Source organism: Lepidochelys kempii, chromosome 11, assembly GCF_965140265.1.
Source record: "Lepidochelys kempii isolate rLepKem1 chromosome 11, rLepKem1.hap2, whole genome shotgun sequence".
In the NCBI taxonomy this organism is placed as follows: domain Eukaryota; kingdom Metazoa; phylum Chordata; order Testudines; family Cheloniidae; genus Lepidochelys; species Lepidochelys kempii.
In genome coordinates, this window is record NC_133266.1 from 67,989,447 (window position 1) to 68,013,698 (window position 24,252).

General features: G+C 45.6%; 1 protein-coding gene across 1 annotated transcript in view; it reads right to left on the reverse strand.

Annotated features, from left to right (window-relative positions):
* The window catches only part of ABCA12 (ATP binding cassette subfamily A member 12), a 90,400-nt gene that overhangs the window by 23,824 nt on the left and 42,324 nt on the right, over positions 1 to 24,252 (reverse strand). Inside the window, exons 21-31 of the mRNA XM_073306733.1 lie at positions 22,229 to 22,447; positions 21,379 to 21,575; positions 20,195 to 20,355; positions 15,680 to 15,916; positions 13,633 to 13,762; positions 10,855 to 11,107; positions 9,345 to 9,431; positions 8,193 to 8,286; positions 7,400 to 7,527; positions 6,413 to 6,500; positions 3,390 to 3,495 (exon numbers count right to left, since the gene is read on the reverse strand). Of these exons, the coding sequence (XP_073162834.1) occupies positions 3,390 to 3,495; positions 6,413 to 6,500; positions 7,400 to 7,527; positions 8,193 to 8,286; positions 9,345 to 9,431; positions 10,855 to 11,107; positions 13,633 to 13,762; positions 15,680 to 15,916; positions 20,195 to 20,355; positions 21,379 to 21,575; positions 22,229 to 22,447 (1,700 nt within the window). The remainder of the gene's footprint in view (positions 1 to 3,389; positions 3,496 to 6,412; positions 6,501 to 7,399; positions 7,528 to 8,192; positions 8,287 to 9,344; positions 9,432 to 10,854; positions 11,108 to 13,632; positions 13,763 to 15,679; positions 15,917 to 20,194; positions 20,356 to 21,378; positions 21,576 to 22,228; positions 22,448 to 24,252) is intronic.

Sequence of the window (24,252 nt, forward strand, 5' to 3'; positions counted from 1 at the left end):
TCCTTCTGTAAAAAAAAAAAAAGGTGATCCAGTCTGACTAATCTGTTAATGCAGCAGAATAAAGCCATTTTTCCTTCACTGCGGCTTAGCTTGAAGTCAAAATTTCCATTTCAATACTTCTTTTTGGGCAGGGGCGGGAGGTGTGGAGAAAAGGAAGCCCAGTATACCTAAGTCGAAAGCTATTATGATTTGCTTGGTGACAGGGCAAAAAGCTCCTTTTATGTGTTTCTTTTTTTAAATATATGAAGTTTAAGTCAAACCTCAAAAGCAGGATTGGCACCTCTTTCAAATTGCTGAAATGACTATGCTTTTATCTGGCCACTTCAATGGTTCTTAAACTGTCATTTATTTGTCACAGCAACAAATGGCTTCCGCTGCCAGCAAACTACTGCAGAGAAGGGTCTCTTCAGTTGTATTTCAGACCAGTTTATACAAGTCCTGTTAAGCTTTACTCATCAATTCATTTATTTTCCCTGTACTGAGTACAGGTTCCTTAGGGGGACCTGGGAATTATCAATCTGGTCATTTGTTATCATTCATTTGTTTCCAAGGACACCCAGAACTTGCTAGATGCAGTGCAAACTTTAGAGCTGTTCAAAAATATTCCAGCAGAACATATTTCCATCAGAAAATGCCATTTTGTCAAACTTGAAACTTTCCATGGGAATGTGTCAACCTCATTGAAATTTTGTTTCAGGGGGGAAAAAGTCTGAAACAAAGGTCAAACTTACCAGAAGGGAAGGTTTCGATTTTTTTCGTTTCAAAGCGACTTTTTGTTTGAAAGTTTATTTCATATGATAAAGTTTAACATAATTTAAAATAAAAAAGTCAAAATCAGAACAAAGTATTTCATTTGACCTGATTTAATTTTTTTTTTTTTCCAAAAATTGTGCTGGAAAAGTTCATCTCACAGGAATTTTTTTTTTTTTGTTTCATTATAATCCAGAATGAAATGTTAAAATATTAGGATTTCCCCTGGAATGGGCATTCCGAGGTTTGATCTGCTCTAACAAACATAAAAGGCCATCTCCAGAAAGCTTGGGGACAGATTAGGGAAAAATGGCTCTCCGAGCAGAAGAGCGGTTTGGGAAATATGCTTCAACTGTCCTTCATTTTGAAGGACGTCACTCATTTTAGTCCCCAAGGTACCTGTTTTCCACATATATGCGGCATGCCCTTCCTTTTCATGTTGAAAATTATTTAAACCAGAAATAAAGCATGGTGACGCTGGGGTGGCAGATATTTGTTCATGTTAAAGGGAAAGATCCTGCAGCACTTTGGGTTTCCTTCTCAAATAAGTTTTGCATCCCTCATTTGGGGTCTCACCCCATGTCCCATGCTGGGGCCTTGGCATGTTGAAAGGTACGTTTGTGGGGGACCCTCTGACTGTGTCTGCCCATTCCCACTCATGGCACGGGCCACTCTATTTTGGATAAGGCTTGATGAGAAGGCGCTGCTGGTGGAATACTCAGCTCAGCTTGAGTAGCTCACTGATGATTGGGTAGGGGAATCTTCCCCAGCACACCACCACACTCCTCTCCACGGCCAGGATTCACCCCTTGACAACTAAATTGGTCAGGGACATTCCTGCTGGGGAGATGGCCTGTGGCTCTGTGCCATACTGCGGCAGCAGAGAGGAGCTGGAGCCCATCTGTATTTTAAAAAGAGGGCTGCCAGCTGGCCCCTTCCCACTTGGGGATTTGCTCCCACACTGAGTGTGGAATAGCTGGGCCCTGCTGACCCGAGAGGTGGGTGTTTCAGGTATGGTGGAGGTGGCTGTGGGGCCGGGGAGTTGGTTTTGCTTCGCGAGAAGATGAGTGCTGAGGGAGTTTGCCACATGAACACTGGCTGGTGATTATGATGTGGTGATGGGGAAAGAAATCTGTGCAGATGTTTTGCCTTTCTGCTTAGGATTATATTAGATTGTAAGCCCCTTGGGGACGAGGCCATCTTTTTGTGCTGCGTTTGTACAGCACCTAGCACAATGGAGCCCTAGTCTCTGGCTCCTATGCGCTGTGCTAATACACATAATACATCATTATAATAGTAATCGTGTTTTTAATTATTGTCAAGGAGGCCTAGAGCTTCAAATAGGCCTTCCTTCTCTGTTGGATTTACCTTTTAATTCATCCGTCAATAAAGAGCTTTATGTTGACAAGCCAAATTACTTTCCAGCCCGTTTCCCCTGAGTATGATCCTTTAGCAGGAACACAAGCCATCTGACATGAGAGAGGCCAGGAGAGACTAGAATGTGGCAGAATGGCTGGTGTTTGCTGAAGCAAGTCACTTGATAGGTGAGTTCTGAACTCTTGTCAGGCCCCATAATCGAATATAAGACTTTCTTCTCTCTCACTCTACAGATAACCGGCGGTATCGACACAAGGCATGGTTTACTGGAAAGCAATATGGTTATGCTGTACTGGCAAAGTGCTCCTACTGTGGATATAGCTATCTTGACAAATTGGCACTTTGACCAAAGTAGTAAAGCCCCGCCCCACGGGTGGAACAAGCTGTACACTGGTAAAAACACCTCTTTGTTGACTATGAGAGCTATACAGAGGATGCTAGTAGAAGTCTGTAGTGTAGACCCGGCCACAGCCAAACACACACCCGCACAAACCAGTATGCCTGAATTACACATGTAATGCGGATGGAACAAACAGTGCAGTAGAGTATGAAGGTTTATCAGCATGAATTTGGGACACTGCATGGTATCAGTGAGGCAAAGCTAAGCAGGTCATTCCAAATGAACGCTGATAAACCTTTACGCTCCACTTCACCACCCTGCATTTGGTGTGTACCAAATGACTTCAGGGGTGTGTGAGAATATGTTTGTATCCCTCCCCACAACGTATACACCTGTAAAATAAAATGCTTTAATTACCACAAGTCCAACAATGAACAGCTCAGAGGGAGAAAAACATTAAATCTAACACCCCACTGGAAGCAACCTAAAGTAGCCTTTCTTTGCATAGAAATGTCACATCTTTACAGTCAGCTATCTCGATGCTGACGTGGAAGTCAATACTAGGCAGAAGCCCTTGTTGCTTGTGGGAGAAGGAAAGCCTATTTTTAAGGTTTTACCTTGTCCCCTCCTCTGTTTCTAGAAACAGACATGTGAAATACTGACACCCTTTAAAGGAGAGTGAATTGAATCAACATTAGCGGACATGGCCCCATTGAAGTCAATTGACGTTTCACCACTGACTTTAGTGGGGCCAGGATTTCATCCAGAGGATAAATTTCCTTCTAGTTTAAATGGGCACAGCTCCATTTTACACCAGGAGTGAATCTGGCCCACCCACTATTGTCTTCTGTCTGCAGGTGGAGAACTGGGCCCCCTTCACATGGGGCAGCATGAGCTGTGTCAAGGATTGGTTAGCACCCACCGTATTTGGAAGACTCGTTTTTCGGCATGTTCGCTCGAAGAATGAAGTTGTTGAGGCTGTTGAGGTAGGCTGGAAGGCTGTGATACCCCTCTGGATTATACCACACCTGTACCCCATTGGGAAACAAAAACAACAGGCAGAAAATCGTGACCAAGAACATTGGTTTCTTCCATTTGCACAAATGAATGCGTCCGTAACTCATATTTAAAAACAGTAGCAGTAAAAACATTTGCTAAAGCTGGGCCATCTACAAATTACGGGCCAGCGACCCAATCATGCAAGATTCTGAGTGCATTAGCCCGGATCCTACACTGTGCCGAAGCCTGTGACTAGTCCCATCGACTTCTAGAAGACCTAGTTCGGTTGACTTCAGAAAGATAAGAAAGACACGCCCGTTGCTAATGGTTTATGTTAATGGTGCCTGGGGCATCACATGTACTGACACTTTGCTTTTCCACAATAGGTGCTTTTGCATTTCAGCAATGTCAGTGGCTGGTATTTTCTAAAAGGCCTATTGAAGTGAAGTGCCTACTGGGCACCTAATTGTCCCAGGGTAGAAAACACTGTGAAAACAGCACCTTGTTATTTAACAGCTGTGCCCCCTGGGATAAATTCTGCTCTCACTTCACTGGTATAAATCCAGAGGAACTGAAGGGAGAACAGAATATGGAATACACACTTTGTGTATTACACGTTCTATCTGCTTACGTTAGCGACACATGTACGTTTTTTACTCCCATTAGCCCTGCAGAGGCAATGCTGCTATGGGAAAAGGGAGCGGGCTTGTGCACTCTCACCAGACCTGTTAACAAGGGCCCAGATCCTGAAGTGAGCTCTGTACAGACCCACAACAACTTCAGGTGTCCATCTATGGAGGGCTCGGTGCAGGATGGCTGCCAACATTCCAACTGCAGAGACTTTACCTAGAGATGGTGCCCTTTCTACTCCTAAAACCCTACAAAAAACCAGCCAAACATAAAAAACCCACCACCTTTACCCCTAGCAGAGTTTTCACCCTGAAAATGAGACATGCCAGAGACTCCATGAAGTCCACTAAGGATTTTGCTCTTGATTTTACATGGAAGGTGCCCAGACATCCCGTTGATGGGCAGTAAAATCAGTGCACATCTCAACTGCACTTGATCTACAGCTGAATTGGAGGTTCTGGGGATGTTGAATGACCCAGCCTGGGTTTTCTCATCTTACACTTAGATTGTAAACTCTTTGGGAGTCTTTGCCCAGGCCAATGAGATTCCAATACCTGACCGGGGTCTCGAAGTGTTACCTCAAGATGAATAACAACAAACAGCACTAACTCTCAGACTGCCAGCTCAGGCTGATGGGCTGGCGGTTAGATAAAAGCATCTTTTTTACCTGCAAGCAGAGCAGGTTTGCTCTGAAAGTTACTGAGTCAATAAACTATGTAACAGCACAATTCCATTTTGTACGAAGCCACATCTCAGAGCAGAACTGTGCTTGAAGGAACACTGTCATGGCTATAAGGATGTACATGAATTTACCAGATCTTGACAGTTTTCATACTGTGCCTCTTTTATTTCAGAGTCCAACCATGGATTTTTTTATGCCAATTTATACTTGTTACAACGTTTTTGAGAGATGAGAAAGTGCAATGGGTAAATCTGAGTGCACTAAAGAAACAAGCCGGCTGCAGTGAGGGTCCATCCCGCTCCCTCAAAGGGCAGATGGTGTTGTTAGCGTGGCTTTGCCACTCATCAGTAGGTAGGAAAAAATACAACTAGTAATACCCATAATGACTAAGAGAGGGAAGACGGAGAAAAGAGAAGACAGGGACAAGCAAAATAAGGGAAGGAAACAGATATTTTTTAGTTCTTTGGCCCAGGCAAGCTGCCGATTTCGGGATGGATTGACTACCTGCATGCAAACCAGAAAAGATGACTGTATTTTCTGAAATAGCCCAATATTCAGTTGGCCTTCTCTACCTTGCTACATTGAAAAACAAGCAGCCCCATGACTAAGTACAAATGACTCTGCACTACCGCCCAGATTGTGCCCCCTTTACTCACACTGGTGAGCAGTTACTCACCCAGCGAGGAGTCTATAGGTCTATTCACATGAACTCCCTGGTGCATATCTGGCACTCTGTTAGGTAGTATTCTAGGAGGCAGGGCATTTGTCATCTGTAGCAATGCTTGATTTAAAGGAACGGACACAGTTGCATTTGTAATGCCAGACCTCTAGCACAGTAGAGGCAAACTGTCCAGGGCAGTTCAAGTGAAGGCCATACAAGGCTTTTTAATATGAGGCGTGGAAAGACTGCGTAGGAGTTTGATTGATGACCAGGGTAGAGCTGAGGGGAGAAGTGTGTACACTGGGCAAAGCCCAGGGACTGCTTCTGTTACTGGGAGGAGAAACCCCAGCTCACCCTCATAACAGATGGTGCGTGAGCAGTCTAGAACTGAATCCCTATGCCTGACCGGCACTGCTAGATGGCAGGATATAATGGCTTGAGCAGCACTGAAAGACCCCTCTAGAGGGCTCTCTTGCTGTCATTCTGGATCCCCTTGGGTGCACCTTCTGTGCTGCTCCCCTGGCGGAGAGGATGCAGAGTGAGGGAATGGGGTGGAGGTGGGAGGAGAGGACAGGAGTCCTAGCGAGGCCAGGCTAGGTGAGCCATTACTGGAGCAAAGCAGCAGCGGCTGGGGAGAGTGAGAGCTTGTGAAAGTGAAGAGCTGGGCTCTGGGTGGTGTAGGTCCTGGATGCAGCAAGAGTAACAGAGTTAGGGGGAGCTGAGGGGTACAGTGTCCCTCCCTTCACCAGTGGAGATGAATCCAGTTCCTTCAATTTCTTTTTCCCTCCTTAATTCTCTATGTATTTCCTTTTTGTTAACGGTAAAATGAAGAGTTCTGTGCTTACTCAGTAACGCCCCTAAAACACACAAGGACATTAATCTTGCTTCACCTTCATTTAGCAATGGACGTTTCAGGCGCCTGTCCACTCGGCACTGACTTTACAGCTGCATTGCAGCAGGAGGCATTCATTACCTTAGTTAGCGTTCTGTTTGCAGGCACTGGGCGTATATCAAACTTGAGGTCAGTAGTCAAAGGCAACCCAAAGCTCCAGCCGCCATATCTGCATGGTAAACAATACAGCAAAATGCATTATTGTCATTGGAAAGAGGCTGGGCTAGATCTTCGGCAGGTGTGAAGCAGCATTAGTTCCGCTGAAGTCACTGGAGGTGCGTCAATTTCTCGTGGGGCCTCCAAGCACTATACAACGAATGATCATCACAGGTGTCACCCTGGATTCACACAGGTGCAGGTGATGAGATGAGATGCATTTTGGTTCCTGCAGAGTCAAGCTATCTTTCTACCCTCTTTAGTGGTACAATTCCACATTTGTGGAAGATTTGCATGGAAGATGAACAGTTCCCTTTCAGTCAGTACGGAGAGTAGGTTTTCCCTTGACTAATTTAACTGTACATTTATTTTTGCACCTTAGCACTTTCCACACACAAACCCAGCTTGTGCTATACAGCACCAGCTAGCATAAGGCCCTGGTTTAGCCGGTTTAAGCATGTACCTAATCTTAACTTCAGTGGACTGAAGCACGCATTTTAAAATGAAGCACCCACTTAGATACTGTGTGCACCCAAAATCTGATTCAACAATCTCTGTACAAGGCTTGTTTAACTGGGTACTCTGCCAGATTTCTTTCCTTAAGTTTCTAGATTGGACAAAGGCTTTTCTTCAAAATCTATCAGAGTAAAGGGGAGGGGAGTTGACCCTTAATAGCTGCACCTTTCAGTAGTTACGCATACGCTGTACGATATAACTTAGCAGAGTGCTCAGTGCAACCAACATGGAGTCCCACCACACTTTAAAGTAACCGTCTTGGGCCTATCGCAATAAGCAATGTGAGAAATGAATATAAAAAGGCTGCTTTCCTAAAGGAGAATCAAACACGTAAGAAGCCACTGGCCAGCGAGACATAGGACAAAGAGAAAGAGAAGAAATCGTGGTATGTTCAACCTTTTCTGGAGGAAATCTTTGGCAGTTGCTAGAAGGTACGTTTCCACATCATGCCCAGTAAGATTATAAATCATCCGAGAGGAAAAAGTTCTTTTGTGAGGTGGGGAGAAGTCAATCTTTGGACAAGTCTGAAAACAAGTTTTAAAAATTGTTCCTTTAATTAAAAACATCACAAGGCAAAATTTATATTCCCCCGCCCCGCCCAAGGGTCAATTCTTCACAAAGACAGGAGTCCGGTGCTCTGTAGTGTTGGGCCATACATTCTGATTAGTGTCCCAATTCAGCAAAACTCTTACACGTGTGCCTTAGTTTAAGCACAGGCTTAAGTCTACCCCTATTCAGCTAAGCACATCCCTGGGCCTCCGATTTGTGGAGTTTAAAGCTACAAGGGATCACATCACTTCGTCAGACCTATTTCTCCTCCACCCTTTGCCCATTTAGGTCCTGTTCCTGCAAACACATTGAAATCATTGGGGCTACTTGCGGTAGGAGAGCTAAACACACGCATAAATGTTTGCCTGAGCAGGGCCTTGGGCAGAAAGCTCACTGGGACAGCCTCTCACAACGTTTGTGCATCATGCCCAGCACAAGGAGACTCTGATCCCAGTTAGGGCCTCTAGGAGCTACTGACTGTAACACAAGCTAGGATGAATCTGAAGCAGCGACCTGGCGGTAATGACTCCCGAGTCACAATGCCAGGCCTGTGAGCCGTCCCACAGGATAGTTTCTCCAGCACACTAGGTACCTCTTGAGTGTTTTAAATTTACTCTCCCCCATTAAGGTTTAACTTTACCTGGCTGCTGGCTGTGCAGTTGCATGCAGAATATCTAGTACTCTGGTTTCCATGGAATACCCACTGGCCAAGCATGCTGTCGTTCAAACACACCCTGAAAATGAGCACACGTTACCCTGAGATTTTCTGTATACCGGCAAGCAGGTGACTTGTAATTGCACAATGGCAGAGTTCTAGTGAATGGACTGAAGATGACAGAGCACAGGTAACACATTGCAGAGACTGATGTTTCTCATGGTGCTTCTCGGGAGGTGCTGAGCATCCTTCAGCTCCTGCTGACTTCACTGGGGGCTCAGGTTGCTCAGCTCTGCTGATGTGGTGCTTGGCCTTGCTCCTTAGTGGTTCTTGCTAGATCTGTTTCTAGTGATTGCGCTGTGAGACTTCTAAGAAAGAGCCTGGTGAGGCTGCTTCAAATCCCGTAGAAAGCAGCCTAAGAAGCTAACATGAAGAGGACAAAATTATCTTACAAAAGAAACATAACCCCCCCTCTCAGGGGTGTTGCATTAATTGGATAGTCCTCTGATGGCTGACAAATTGTGTCTAGGCAGCCCAAATATTTCTCTGCACGGCAAACAATGTACGAAGTCACTCAGGAATTCTCAGCAGTTACTGCACCGACCCCCTGAAGATTTAGCAGTAAAATCCCAGGAAACCTCACCCTCTGCCCACTCAGCCAAAAGATACGAGACCCTTCAAGCTTGGATGTTTACCCGGCCTCCGGGGCTAGACTGTGATAGGCTTCCTTATGCTGAGTAGTACCCAAGATGTTCATTCTGGTCTATATTTACTACAGGGTAACCCTTACCACCTATGATGAGAACTTACTCATGTGAGTAAATTCAGTGAAGTCAGTGGACTACTCATGTAAGCGCTCACCATAGCGTGTGTGGGCTGCACAATCTAGTCCTCCGAGTTTAGACAAGTTTGATTTTCTTTGTAAATTTAAGGAGTTTTAAAATCAGATAGCTTCAAGAGGTGAGTCTATCTTTGGGAACTCTGGCAAGAGACGAAGCCTTTTTTGATGTGACTCCAGGGTATGAAAACTTTGCAGCTGATCAAAGGATGTTATTAATACCCAACAGCTATTAATTTTATGTCATTTCCTTTTTGCAGATTAGGAATTTAAAAGGAAGGAGATGAAGAACTACTTACGAATTGCTTTCATTCAAGCATGTGTTATCTGTTCCAGGGAAAGAAAGCATCGAAGCAACTAAAGCATCTGTGGTCTCATTAAAGTTCCTAAGATTTAACAAAGAAAGAGAGAAGTGTTCAAGATACTTGCAGTATGGACCCAGTAGTAAAAACCCATCCACTGCATGAAATAAGGATTGGAAATAAATTATTTTAGGCCCTGGTGCTGCAAAGTACTTAAGCACATGTGTAACTTTAAGGATAAGAGTAGTTCCACTGGCTTCCACAGGACTGCTCATATGCTTAAAGTTACATACATGCCTCAGTGTTTTGCTGAATTCAGGCCTAGGGGGTGGGAGGGGTCGCTATGGCGTATACGATTATGGCAGTTCTGAATTTCGTTCCAAATGAGAGCCATCTACTGTGGTTTCAGGTAATGTAGTTAGAACAGGTACATGTCAACATTCTCACCTCCATCAATTCCCCCCGTCTTCTGTGAAGCCAAAAAACTCTAGTCCGCTCAAAGAAGAGCCTCCCTCCAAATCCATCCATTTGGCAGTGTTTGCCTTAAACCACCCACCCTGTTAGCAGGAATAGGTCATGCTGGGAATGGAGGACGTGAGTTCTGCTGACTCACTGAGGCAGGTAGCTCTGCCTCCCCACCCCACCCAGATAGCAGTTGGCTAGAAGAAGAGGACATGAGCAGTGCTAAGGTAAGAACTCTAAGAGCAACAAGGCAGCGGGGAGAAGGCTTGAGCTGAATTTGGTATTCCTAACTGAAAGACCAGGTCTACTGGAGACAGCCAGGAAACTTCATTATTGAATTAGAAAGCTGCACATTACATTAATTTGGGTGAGGTTTTGGAGAAGTCAAGGGCTGGTTTTAAGCATAATTAAGTCTTTATGGTTAGGAAGATCCCCAGGCTTCAATAGGGAAGGGCTTACGTACTGAAATCAAACCTCAGGGGTGGGGTGGGAGAGGAGACATGACTAACCTTTGGGTAACTGAGAGGTTTGGTTAAGTGAGGCCTAGATAATGGAGCCTCTGCTTTTTTATGAAGATGGGAAGAGAGAGGCAGATGGGCCCACAACATGAGTTGGGAGCTAGAATTCAGTCCCAGACCTATAATCTAGTAGCCTGGAGCTGAAGGCCCAAGGGTTGGGAATAGGTACACCCCCTCTTCTTATTACAAAAAGGAAGTGAAATATATCCCTTTGGGCAAGATGGCTGCTGTCAGCAGTGGATTTCAATGACAAATACCATTAAAACCTTGGAGCACATACTTCCGAGTTAATTCCTAGGGAGAGATTTTAAGTTATTCAAGCTATTTTTTTAAGCTCTCAGATTGCTGGGTTTAGCAAAACTGTTCTCCCAGGCAGACAAGCTAGGAATATGACTTTATTATTACATGGTTTTCTGTGTAACACTTTTCCACTGGATTTGCTTAGTCACTCTCCTGACAGCACAATCTGCCATTTTATAAACAATCAGTAAAACAGGTTTAATAATAATGAAAAAAGAGAGATTTACCCAAAGAAATCTGCCTGCCCTGAGAAACCATACAGGGAGGGAGAAAGGTGGAGTTCTGGGTATTCAGCCACCTCAGTTCTCAATGTGCTGAGGCCCATGGCTACTGTCACAAAGATCACGGGTAGGATGCCCTGAGTAAAAAAGCCTTTCAAGTTCCGTCGGGTGTGGTGGAACCTCTTAATGAAAACGGCTGTTGTCCTCTTGAGCAGCAGTGGCAAACCGGTCACCTTTTTTGATCTAACCAGGACTTGGTCTGTGCATAATAAAGAGAACCCCACTTAGCACTTGTCATTGTCAAAACACTTCAGAGTTATGAATCAACCCCCCCGCAACACCTCTGTGAGGTATGTAAATATTACTGTTCCCATTTACAGATGGAGAGAATTGGAGCTGGGAGGCTAAATTATTTACCCAAGGCCAGAGCTGGGATTAGAACTCAGGCATTCCTAGATCAGGTCACTACATCACCCCTCTCTCTCACAGACGCCTGCCTATGTGCGAGAGGGAGTGAGCCTTTTACCTGTTTTAAATACTTATATGCTGCCCCCCTCCTTCTGTGCTATCTGCTCACCTCACAATCTTTAATGTATTTATCCTCACAGCACTCTTGTGAGGTAGGGAAGTGCTATTAGCCCTATTTTACAGTCAGAGAATTGAGGCACCGTGTGACTAAGACCAAGGTCCTCAAAAGTATTTAGGCACCTAACTTCTGTTCAAATCAGGATTTGGGCCAATGTAACTTGCCCAAGGTCACAGAGGAAAGCAATGCCACAGCACAGAACTGAACCCAGGTCTCCCAATTCACAGGGGGGTGCACTAACCACTGAATCATCCTTCCTCATTCCTTACCCTAGCGGCAAAACACAAATAGCTTACATGTACAACTGTAACTGGCATAGGAAACTTACAGCTGTTCATATTTGCAAGTTTGATGTTTTCATCATTTAATAAATAGCTTCTTAGACACACAAATCAATAATAAAACTTATCTGAAAATTGCAAATGAAGAAAAGGAACAAGGCATAGGAACTGCCATGTAAACTAATGGATAATTGCACAGAATACATAAAAAATGGAGACAAATGCTTGTACCAGATATTCTTCTCTATTTGGTCCATCAGAGTTTTCTTTGTCATGAATGAAATATTACCACATATATAATACAGGACCAAGCAAATAATGTTCAGTGCTCTCCTTTGGAAGGGACATAAAATCATAGAAATGCAGGGCTGGAATTGAGTTTATACTTAATCCTACATCATCTAGTCCAGCCCTTTGCACTACGGTAAGATTAAGGGCTTGTCTACACTTACATTTTATAGAGCTCTAACTTGCCGGCTCAGGGGTGTGAAAAAACACCCCCTTGAGCACAGCAAGTCTGAGTGCTTTAAAGGGCTAGTGTAGACAGGCTGGGAGCGTAATCCCCTCGTGGAGGTGGATTACGAGGAGCGCTGGGAGAGCTCTCTCCCAGCACCCGCGCACAACCACACTCGCACTTCAAAGTGCTGCTGCGGGAGCGTTCCAGTGTAGACATACCCTAAGTATACCTAGACCAGGTATCTGTCTAATCTTTTCTTAAAAACCTCCAGAATTCCACAGCCCCCTTATGTAACCCATTCCAGTGTATAACTATCCTTATAGTTAGAAAGTTTTTCCTAACAACTGGCATTCCGCAGAAGGGGCATAAGAACGGCCATACTGGGTCAGACCAATGGTTCATCTAGCTCAGTATCCTGTCCTCTGAAAGTGGCCAATGCCAGGTGCCCCAGAGGCAATGAACAGAACAGGAAATCATCAAGTGATCCATCTCCTGTTGCCCATTCCCAGCTTCTGGCATCCCCAAAATTATTTGGGCTGACTTTTTAGAGGTCTATGATGAATGCAGACCCTGAAGATAGACATGTTGCTTCCCCTCCCTTTAATCTACCCCTCTTTACTTACTTTGTGTATTAGGATGAAGCTGGTATTTTGGTATATTTGTTGTATTTGGAAAAATTAATAAAAAATTATAAATCCAAAAAAAAAAAGTTTTTTCTAATACCTAGCCTGTATCTCCTCAATTACTTCTCTATCTTACAGGGTCCATTTACAAGCAAAAAGATAGGTTTCTAATCTGCCAGCATGGTTATGACAGAAAGAAACTGAAACCAGCTCACTCTCCCCTAGCTGCGTTTGTGCTACACAAAATTAAAGGTCTTTCCAGGTAGTTTCTTTGAGGCTGGTCTAATTTTTATAAATAATCATCTGCATCCGTTACAGTGCTTACACTCAGATGCACATTTGCATCTTTACCGAGAGCTGTATTTGACTGGATTAAATAATAATAATAATACCCAGCTCTTATCTAGCACTTTTCATCAATGGAGCTCAAAGCATTTTTCAAAGGAGGTCAGTTTAATTGTCTCCATTTACATATGACAAGAGTGAGTCATAGGGTGGTGATGTAACTTACTCACGGTCACCCATCAGGCCAAGGACCAAACCAGGAATAGAACCTGGTTCTCTTGAATCCCAATCCTGTGTTCTAAGGAAGGACTTATTTATCAGAAGGTGAGTAAAAAAATATATTGAGAACATTTTTTGTGATTCAGACAATTAGAAACCAGTATTATTATAAAACTATTATGTACTGTACTTGTATTGGACAGATGATGATTGGTTGGCTGAAGTTTGGTCTGTATTTAACCAAAGAAAGGAGACAGTGTGTTCACTGCTGAGCCTAGCTGTCATTAATTACACTTGGTATAAATTGGGAATAAAATCACGTTAAATGAGTACCATCTCTTTCAGTGACGCTATCCGTGCTCAGAGACATCTCCTTGGTGTCCATTAGTCCACTGGCCTCTTGGGACAATCCAGGATCATGCTGTTTGTCTTTCTCCAGGTCTTTAGTCAGGTTAAGAAATACCTACAGGACAAGAAAACAAAAGAGAAGAATATTCCAAGTTACAATCATTCCCTAGCATAACAACAAAACAGAACAACCATTCAGCTTGTCTTCTTATCATCCAGTTGTGCCCCTGGCCTTCGTGAGACATTGTGAGATTCAGAGACACCCCTCTGAATTAAAGTCCCCTCCCTGCTGTCCTCCTTGCTCTGGGTGAGGTGTAAATTTGCTGCTTTTGATGGAGTGGCTTCCTCTCCACTGTGCACCCTATCAGCTACTTTGGCTAGTGAGTGAGTCTCCACCCACCCAGGTTCCCTCTCTGCCTGTTCACTTGCAGTGGGGCGTACTGAGCAAGAAGCCTTTGCTCACCCCACTGAGAGGGCCTTCCTTCACTGCGGAGTTATCCCGAGTTATCTACACTCGAGTGAGAGGCCATGCTGTGAAATAACACTCGAGTTGCTGTGTCTGCACTGACTTATGTGTGGCACTCTGACTTCTGGGGACACATCCCATGATTCTTAGTGCTGCTGTTACACTTTTTCCCAGTGAATTACAGAAGAACTTGTCTGGGCACATGGGGGGAATTGTGGAAAGGCACTGGAAGACTAACAGCACTCGCGTGGCAGTAGGCTGTATCTGCACGGCAGAATGGTTGTGTTGTCAACTGAAAAGTTGCGTTCCCTCAGGTTTTACCCTATACCCGCTTCAGTCTTGTCTTTACTAGGCAAAAATGGTGTGTTCTTGACTTGAGGTGAAATTGTAGTGAAGACTAGGCAATTTGTGACTTTCACACAAGTCAGCAAGTCGCATTAAGGATTACTGGGAAGCCTAGTTTTTAACTTGACCTGCTGACCCATGTGAAAACCACAAATTACTTTGTCCTTGCTAGGATTTTACCTCAAGTTAATTAACTTAAGAACACACCTTTTTGCCTACTGAAGACACAGCCTCTTGGTCCAGCCAAGTTAAAAGCACTCAAGTTAGGGGGTTTTGTGGGGATGGGCAACACCCATGTTAAGTCAAATTAACTTTGCAGTGAAGACAAGTCCAGGAGATCTGTTCAAGGGGGTAATGGTGGCCTTTTGCCCCCTTACTGCACTGCCAGGAAAGGGCTGTGATAACCTAGCCCTTAATATTTAAAATTTCTTTATGTTTCGCTGAATGCCTGTGTTTGGTGGGAGTTAATGATTCAGCAGTGGGAAATAAATCTTCTTCACAAGAAATGTCAGCAGATTCTCAACACTAGCCTCACAGTGACTTTGGCTAGGATAGAGAAAACACACTTTCTGGGGGTTAGAGTCCAACAGGTCAGACTGGGCACCTGGACCAATGCCTCTCCAGCAGCCCCTATCAGTTTCTGAAGAATTTACTCTTTCATCTGAAAACATTTATGTTAGTGAACTAAAGCTTCTGAATGGGAAACGATGCAGCACTTTCTCTGTGGGTTTGCAGACAGACAGACGGAGACAGTCATTCTGAGTGGCCTATATGGTGTTCACCCTGAAGCATAATGGACAACATACAAAATGTAGATATTATGAACTCTCTCATTCTGATTGTTTCAGCCGAAACACCCTGATTCATTGGGATTGCCAAAAGAAGTTAAGTAGCACAGCACCACTCCCGTTCCCCCCGGCCCATCATCTCTTTTTCCTGGGAAGATACTGAAAAACACTGAGCAAGGTGGGAATTTTTTGGTGAGCCAGAACATTCTCATTGCTGGACTTTAAAAAAAATAGAACTACAACAAAACACAAAACCCAGTGGGCGGGGGGGGAGGGGGGCACCAGCCGACTAACCTACCAAAAACCAACACCACACCATTCCCACCCAGTCGTGTCACTGGTTGGCCCCAAAGCAGAATTATAGATCTTTGGGAAAGTTAATCACAGACTCTCCATATCATTTAATTAAAACTAAAAGATTTTAAACTCATACCTCTTCCACGGTGCTGTCTGAAATGCCATAGCAGCCAATGTGGAGATCACTCAAGCCAGTATCTAGAGCCCTCAGGAGAGACTGATACGCTCCAGAGACTCTGGAGTTGAATGGTGGAAGCACATACACAAGCTCTCCACCAACATCTTCCTTGAGATAAGCTTCTGGGAGGTGTGACTGGATCAGGGAGGTCACTGCTGAGGTGTTGTACTCCTCTGCCAGGTTCTGGTTTGGACACTAGGAAAAGAAGATGTTTCTTGATGATCAAATATCAGTCAGGGGTGCCAGCCTCCTAACCCACGACTTTATCTGCGAGTGTTATGTGAACCGTCTTCAAGACACGAGATTCCAATTTTATCAAAGGCAGATGAAATGGTCTTACAGCTGAGGCACTGGACTGGGCTGCAGGAGATCTGGGTTCAAGGCCTAGCTCTGCCATAGACTTGATTGACCTTGGGCAAGTCACTTAGAGTATGTCTCCACTTCAGCTGAGAGTGAGCTGCCCAGCCTGGGTAGACAGACAAGCACGAGCATGCTCAAAATAGCTGTGTGTATGATAGGTTTCAGAGGGGTAGTCGTGTTAGTCTGTAACAGCAAAAACAACGAGGAGTCCTTGTGGCACCTTAGAGATTAACAGATTTATCTGGGCATAAGCTTTCGTGGGCTAAAACCCACTTCATGCATGGATTGAAAAAACGTATGCAGGTATAAATATACAGCACATGAAAAGATGGGAGTTGCCTTACCAAATGGGGGGTCAGTGCTGATGAGGCCAACTCAATTAGGGTGGATGTGGTCCATTCTCAACAGTTGACAAGAAGGGGTAAATATCAACAGAGGGAAAATTACTTTTTGTAGTTCTAATGAGGCCAATTCAATCATGGTGGATGTGGCCCATTCCCTTCTTATCAACTGTTGGGAATGGGCCACATCCACCCTAATTGAATTGGCCTCTTTAACACTGAGCGCCAACTGTAAGGCAACTCCCATCTTTTCATGTGCTATATATTTATACCTGCCTACATTTTTTCACTCCATGCATCTGATGAAGTGGGTTCTAGCCCACGAAAACTTATAGAATAACAGGGTTGGAAGGGACCTCAGGAGGTCATCTAGTCCAACTCCTTGCTCAAAGCAGGACCAATCCCCAATTTTTTTTTGCCCCAGATCCCTAAATGGCCCCCTTAAGGATTGAACTCACAACCCTAGCAGGCCAATGCTCAAACCACTGAGCTATCCCTCCCCTGAAATAAATTTGTTGGTCTCTAAGGTGCCACAAGGACTCCTTGTTGTTTGTGTGTGTACGAAGCAGCTCCAGCAGAGACTCAGGCTAGCCACCTGAGCTCTAACTCACCCGGCCCCTTGTGTCTCTGCCAAAGCTGCAATGTTCACACAGCTATTTTCAGCCTGCTTGTGCTAGTCTGTGTACCCAGGCTGGGCGGCTCGCTCCCCGCTGCAGTGTAGACATACCTTTAGACCCAGATCTTCAAAAGTAGGTAGGCACTTAATTCCCATTGATTTAAATTGGAGTTCTGCACCTATATCCCTCTGAGGAGCTGAGCCTTACGCTTTCTGTGTCTCATTTCCCACCTGTAAAATGGAGCTAATACTGCTCACTTTGTCTCTCTTATTTATTTAGACTGTGACCTCTTTGGGGCACGGAGTGGCTCTCACTAAGTGTCTGCAAAGCACCCTACCTGGCAGGGCTTCTGATGATACCATAGTATCAATAGCAGATTTCTTCTTCTGTGAAGTGGCAGAACACTCGGCTCCAGGGACGACATTTCCCATGGACTCTCTCCCAACTGCTGAATTTACATTCGACAGGCAGCTTTGCCTTTAACCTCCCATGATATCCTATTCCTCTTTTCGAATGGAGGACGTCTGTGTTTCAGCTTTCAGGGGGGCAAAGAGGGTGGGTCAATGGCCTAGTTAGAGAACTCTCTGCTCTAAGGCAAATTCAAGGCCTCTGCCCCTTGTTAGTCTCTTCCTCCCTGAGCTGGCCCAGCACTCAGCCCCTGGGCCATGGGGGGTTTAGCTGGTCCAGTATCATTTATAAATAGCAGCAGGGTTGACAGCCAGCTCTCTCTGTGGATGGTATGGCTTACTCTGGTAAACCATCATAGACCGCAACACAGGCGCAGAGCGTGGAGTGAGGAGACTGAAGGTCTCATTGTCAGAAGGAACACAGAACCTCTGTAAGACTTTACTCCTGGGGGAATTCTGCACCACTGCACATGCACAGAATTTATGTCCCGTATAGATTTCTTTGCTTCCCCCACAGAAAAATGACTTCCTAACAGGGACGCAAAGCAAAGCACCAAGAGCAGTCATGCAACCCTCCCCAGCAGTATGTTTTGCGGGCCTAGGGCAGCCAGCAGAGAGGTAAATCACTGTGGGGCAGGAGGAGGGACTGACGAAGGACCTGGCTGATGGCTCCTACCCTGCGGGCTCAGCTGCTAGTCCCGGCTGGGCTGTGGAGGATGGGACTTCCTCTTCCCTTGCACAGCATCTGGGGCTGGGTCAGATCTACCACCAGATTTCTCCCCCAGCTGAAGGGAGCTCTGCAAACTCCCCCTCAGCCCCCCCCCCCCCCCCCCGCTTCCTGCACCCATCACTCCTCCGCTGCAGGAGGAGGGATTCCTGTACAGGGAGCTGCTCCCCCATTCGCCCAACCCCTATGCATCCTGACCCCCTCATACCCAGACCCGCCTGCCAAGCCTCACCCCCGCACTCAGAACCCCCCCCAATAAACCCCACTCCCTCTGCACCTGGACCACCCAGACAAGCCATCTGCACACAGATCCCCACCCTACCGAGCCTGAACCAGCTGCATCTGGACCCCCCACTGAGCCTCCCACACCCATACCCCCTCTGCTGGGCTCTATTCCACCCGCATCCAGACACCCTTCCCCCACTGAGCCCCAACCACCCTCACCGGGACACCCCTGCAGAGTCCCATTACCACTGCATCCAGAACCCCCCACCAAGTCCCTGTGCATCCAGATCCCCCCTGCACCTGGATCCCCCACTGAGCCACCCGCACCCAGATTGCCCCACACAGAACCCTCTCAACCCACACCTGGATCCCCCCACACTAAGCCCCTCCACACTTGGATCCTGCCTTGCTGAGCTTGCCTGGTGCACCTGGCACAGAGGGGCAGGGCTCTGGGGTGTTTCTGGGGTAACCCCAGTCCTTGAGCTGTGTCAGGGTTGGGTGCAGTCTCACCGCTGAGTCCATGTCCCGTGGGCATTGCACAATGATCTCCCACCTCTGTGCAGCCAGTGATACCCAATGCTATGCTGGAGTCTCCACATTTATTTGACAATTAAAATTTGCAAAAATTTAAAATATTGTGTGCAGAATTTTTATTTTTCTGGGGCAGAATTTTTAATTTTTGGCACAGAATGCCCTCAGGAGTAATAAGAGCAGCTACTTGGTAATCAGAAGTGGAGATGCCATGGCCAAGGAAATCCCCCACCCCCATCCACTGGGAAATTTCTCTATTTTCTGGTTACATCCCACTATTTTGTTTCTTGTCCCCTAGCACATCAGACTAAAACCTTGCACACAAAGGCCCCCTTTCAGAAAAGCACTTCAAGCACGTGCCTAACTTTAAGCAAGTGCTTAAGCCCCATTGGCCGAGGCTGAGATTTTCAAAAGCATCAAGAAGGATCAGGGCCACAACTCCCATTGATTTTGAATGTGGGACCTTCATCTGCTTAATCTCTTTCAAGCTTACTTTATGGATAAGCATGACTGCAAGCTAAGAAAGCTGAGAAACACTGGGCCAAGATTCCCAGAGGCTTTCCCTGCTTTAGACAGCGAGGAGGAGAGAAGACTCACCCTTCCCCTAAATTCCCCTTTTGACTCAGCTTCCTGTTCCTTTTGTACCCCACCTGAGCAGCCATGTGACTGGAAGGCATCCATAAATAGGGTGACCAGACAGCAACTGTGGAAAAACGGAACGGGGGTGGGGGTGTAATAGGTGCCTATATAAGAAAAAGTCCCAAAAAACAGGACTGTCCCTTTAAAAACAGGACATCTGGTCACCCTACCCATAAACCCTTTATCTTTTCCCAGTGTGATTAAGTGCTGAATCAGGACTCAAGGTTTCATTTTGATTCACTCCACCACTTATGGCATGTCTGGGGAAACTCAGACTGGCCACTATAGCTATTCCAGAATAATTCCCCAAGTGGGAACTCTTCTGAAATAAAAGTGACTTTATTCTGGACTAATATCATTTTTAATCTGGAAAAAGGGTCCATACATGAGAATTATTCCAGAATAGCTATTCTGGTCAATTTCCACCATGTAGATAACACCTTCTACCAACCTTTCCACAGTGTGCTTGATTTTCATGGGATGCCGTTATTTGCCTCTCTCTTCTCAATTCTGTTTACGATGGAACTCAGGCCCCTTGAAGGTATTTCAAATTGGGCAACCAAAACCACTCGTTATTTCTGAAAATTTCAGCCTAAACCTCTTCAGTTCCCAACACAGTTACAAACCTTCTTCTTAGTGAGAGTCAGGTGGTATCCATCACCGAACGTTTCTTTGAGGTAGAATGGAGACCCACAGCATTTGAGTCCTCCATGTTCCAGGAACGCAATTCGATCACTCAAAACTTCCGCTTCATCCAAGTGATGGGTAGAGAGAATAATTGTTCGGCCTGGAAAATGCATATGAAAACAAAACAAAAGACACATGATAGAATAAATGGAGATTTTGAAATATGTGGTACAGGCAAAAGACAGTCAAATGAGGGCTACAGACAGTGCATTGAATATCATATGTACATGTCTAGAATTAATAGTGGAGTTGATTAAGAGGCAATATTAGGAAGAAACTGAAAGCTCCCCTAAGCACTATGGCAGAGTTAATTTTTCAAAGTGAATTTAGCGGAAGATAACAGGAGCCCATCGAGGGTCTCAAAAGACCCTATTCCCCATAAAGCCCAGCTCTTTGTGGTCTCCATATCTCATAGTCCATGGAGGTTTTTAGAGAGGCAGAAAAAGGTGGTACCAATGGATCTTCCACCAGCTATAGATCCAGAGGTGCTTGGGCTATGGAGCTTCATCCATCCCTGTGGCTGGAGTAATGCCCAGGGAGCAGTCCTGCTGCTACTTCATAGCCCAGGGAGAAGGATTCTGGCCTGGTTGAACCATTCAGCCCTCAGACTAGTCACTTGGGTGCTAGTACAAGATCGGGCATGAATCATGTGGACTGTCAGTCAGGCCCCTTTCATGAAATTGTTACAATAATTAAGACTTCGAGAAAACTGCTCCCTCCTTGATAAATGTATTATAATTCTTCTGGAAATATTTTTCAAGGACTGGGGACCTGGTCCAAAACCCACTGAACACTCTAATTCACTTAAATGAGCTTTGGATCAGAGCCTGGATGAGGGACACAATTGCTTGGCCAAGCCTGTCCGTACCCATTCTTGAACATCCAACCATTTTCCAACCAACCCTAATCCTGCCATTAGCAGCAAGGGCAACTTTTACCTGCCAGGGCCCCCATTTCTAACTGTGGCTACTGCTGCTGGATTTTCATGTGTAAGAATCTTGGGTAATGTTTTCAAAAGCAACAAAGGACCCTAAGCCCCATTTTCAAAAGTGATGTAGCCACTTAGGAGCTTAAATCACTTGGGTGCATTTAAAAAATGCTACCCCGAGTATCTTTGCAGTACCTTTTTTATTTTTCGATATAATCTCCCAAATACTCCTCCGAGAGCATGGGTCCACACCAGTGGTTGGTTCATCCAAGATCACGACCCTTGATCCACCAAGGAGAGCTATCGATATAGACAGCTTTCTTTTCATCCCTCCCGACAGGGAGCCAGTTAGTTTGTGACGATGGCTGTACAAGCCAGTATCCTTCAGAGTCCTTCAAAACGCAAAAAAGCCCCCAAAGGCTGCAGTTCAGTTATTTAGCAAAAGGAAGGGAATCTGAATGCATCAAGCAACATTAACACAAATGAAAAACTGCTCAGGCATGAACTGCCACGCAGAATTGTCATAATGCAGCACGATAGTTTAACATGTAGCTCAGACACAGGGGGGGTGTTTTTTAGGATGCTTCAAAAATTCCATCTGACATGTCAAGGTTAAGGGCAGGATCTTGCGGCTGGAGAACACAAAGTGCCAGATTCACTGGTAGGTTCCTGGTCTTTGCACGTTTTGGTGACACAAAGCAGCTCTAATCCCATTTTAGCTGGCTCGTTGGAGCTCTGTCTCTGGAGTGGTGCAAAGTACCTGGAACCATACTGGGGAATCTCATCAAGAAGAATATCTACAGCTGATTGTAAGTTCCTTGGGACAGGGTCCATGTTTTCCTAGCTCCAAAGATTTTAGGCCAAAAGGGATACTATAGTAACCTAGCCTGACCTCCTGCTTAACACCGGCTGTAGAATTTTACCCAGTGATTCCTGCATTGAGTCCAACCACTTGTGGTGACTATTACAGCCATACTCTGCATTAACATGCGAGAACACTGTAGGTGACACATGCTGAGGGAGTGTGGCATCCGCATTATCAGACCTTTTCACTTCCTCATCCAGCTCCTGCTCACTCCAGTGCGGGACTTTGATGTAGCCATAGAGCAGCAAATGTTCCTTGGCAGTGAGGCAACTAAATAGCACGTTGTGCTGCATGCAGACACCCATGTTCTTCCTGATGAGGTCCTGATCGGTTCTGATATCCTTGCCATAAACAAATATCGTGCCTGATGATGCAGGAAACAGCCCTGTCAAAATAGATCTGGGAGAAAAAAGAAAATGGCGTAAACAAATGCGGAGATTCTCTTCCCCAGGGGCTCGCTGAGCGCCTAGCAGAATTCCCCTAGCGGGACTCCTAATATAACTCTCCTTGATTTAGTGCAAGGCAGCCACATTCCAGCTGCCAAGGGGAAGTCCCAGACAGCTCTGGGGGCCTACAGCATGAGGAAAGACTGGACTGACCTGTGCAGCCAGGTAAAGAGAAAGGGAGCAAGAGGTATCCCCACTTCACCTTTTTATCCCTCCCCTGTTGCCATTCACAAAGGCTCCACATCATGGCAACGCTCCTTTCCGCCAATGAGGACAAGACAGTTCCCTTCAGAGCCTGTCAGCTCTGTGTCTTTGCTGGGGAGCCCATAAGAGGGTTATTCTATAACAGCAACACGCTCAGGGTCTGATGGCCCAGAGTCAAGGGGCCAAAGCTCAGGTTCTGAACTCAGATCCTCTTTGTGGAAGCACATTGCTCTGCCATCAGGCTACCGGGCTTACCCCACACTTAGATAAATATGGACCCCTGAGCTGCTGTTTAGTTACTGAAAAACCACATTGTGAAGATCACTCTAAATTTTAGAGAGTTTTAGCTGCACTATCTAGTGACCTCCAAATTGCTGGTAACCACATTGGCTTTGAAAGTGAGAGTTCACTGAGTTCACTGCCATTCTTAGCAAGAAAAAGAGCAAATCGTAGACTTCCAGACAAAATACCTACAGTGAGCACCTCATGTAGTTCAGGTCTCCATCCAGTAGGTTAGTTCAGGCAAATAATTACCTACCCAGTAATACCCAGTGGAACTGAGGAAAGTACTTTCTCCCCAGAATGACTACTAATGCAATATAGGTCGCTTTCAGAGACTTCCTGTAGGGTTTAAAAGGAGAAGCTATTTCTCAAGCTGCCCCTTGGCCTTTCCAGCTGCTGCTAAGCCCTGAGCAAGAGCTCTTCATTCCCTTGGGACTCCAAACCCTCCCTTAATTGCATTTAAAAAAGGAAAAGAAAGGAACCTGTGACCCCTGCTCATCCCCGTCAGAATTTGCCCGAGCTCTCAAGTTCCAGAAAGTCACTATGATTATTCTCACACTATCTCTCTCTGTGATCTCCTTGGTGGATACAGGATGAATTAGTAATCCAGAGTCATAAGGTGTGTCTGCCTTTGTGGGTCCAGTCCTCCTAGGGATCTCTTTACTTATCAGCTTAATGTACTGTCCGGGTAACGCCTACATGTTCGTCATTCCTGGGCCTTTCAGTTGTTGCAAGGTTTGGTATGCTGTGCCTATCGCTCTAATGCTGGGGTGCTGTGGAAGGGAAGGAGGGCCTTGTGTTAAGTCTGCAGCATAGGACTCCAGAGAGGTGGGCTTACAATGGAGAACTCTGGGTTTCATACTCTCTAACCTAGGCACCTGTGTGACTGATGGAGCTGCTCCTGGAACAGTCATTCCCCAGCCTAGTGCACCACAGAGGACATGTTTGGGGAGCTAGGATGGATGTCAATTGTGGGGTGGAGTTCCATTGTGCTACATTGCTCTTGTTGTGATGTAGGGTTCCTTAGGCTGCTCTAACTCCTGCTGCTTTTACGCATGCCTGGATTCTCCACAGACCAGTTCACAGCGCCGGAGGTGTAAACAGCTCCTGGGGAGCTCATCATCCCACCCTAGTGCTGAGCACAGCTTGGACGCAGGGGAAATCCAGTCCTACAGGTCTGTTCTAAGATTCATTATTTTAAAATCCTAATAATGAAAACATGCAAACCTGGCAGAACTGAAAGGCCAAAATAGATTAACCCATTGCTCTTCC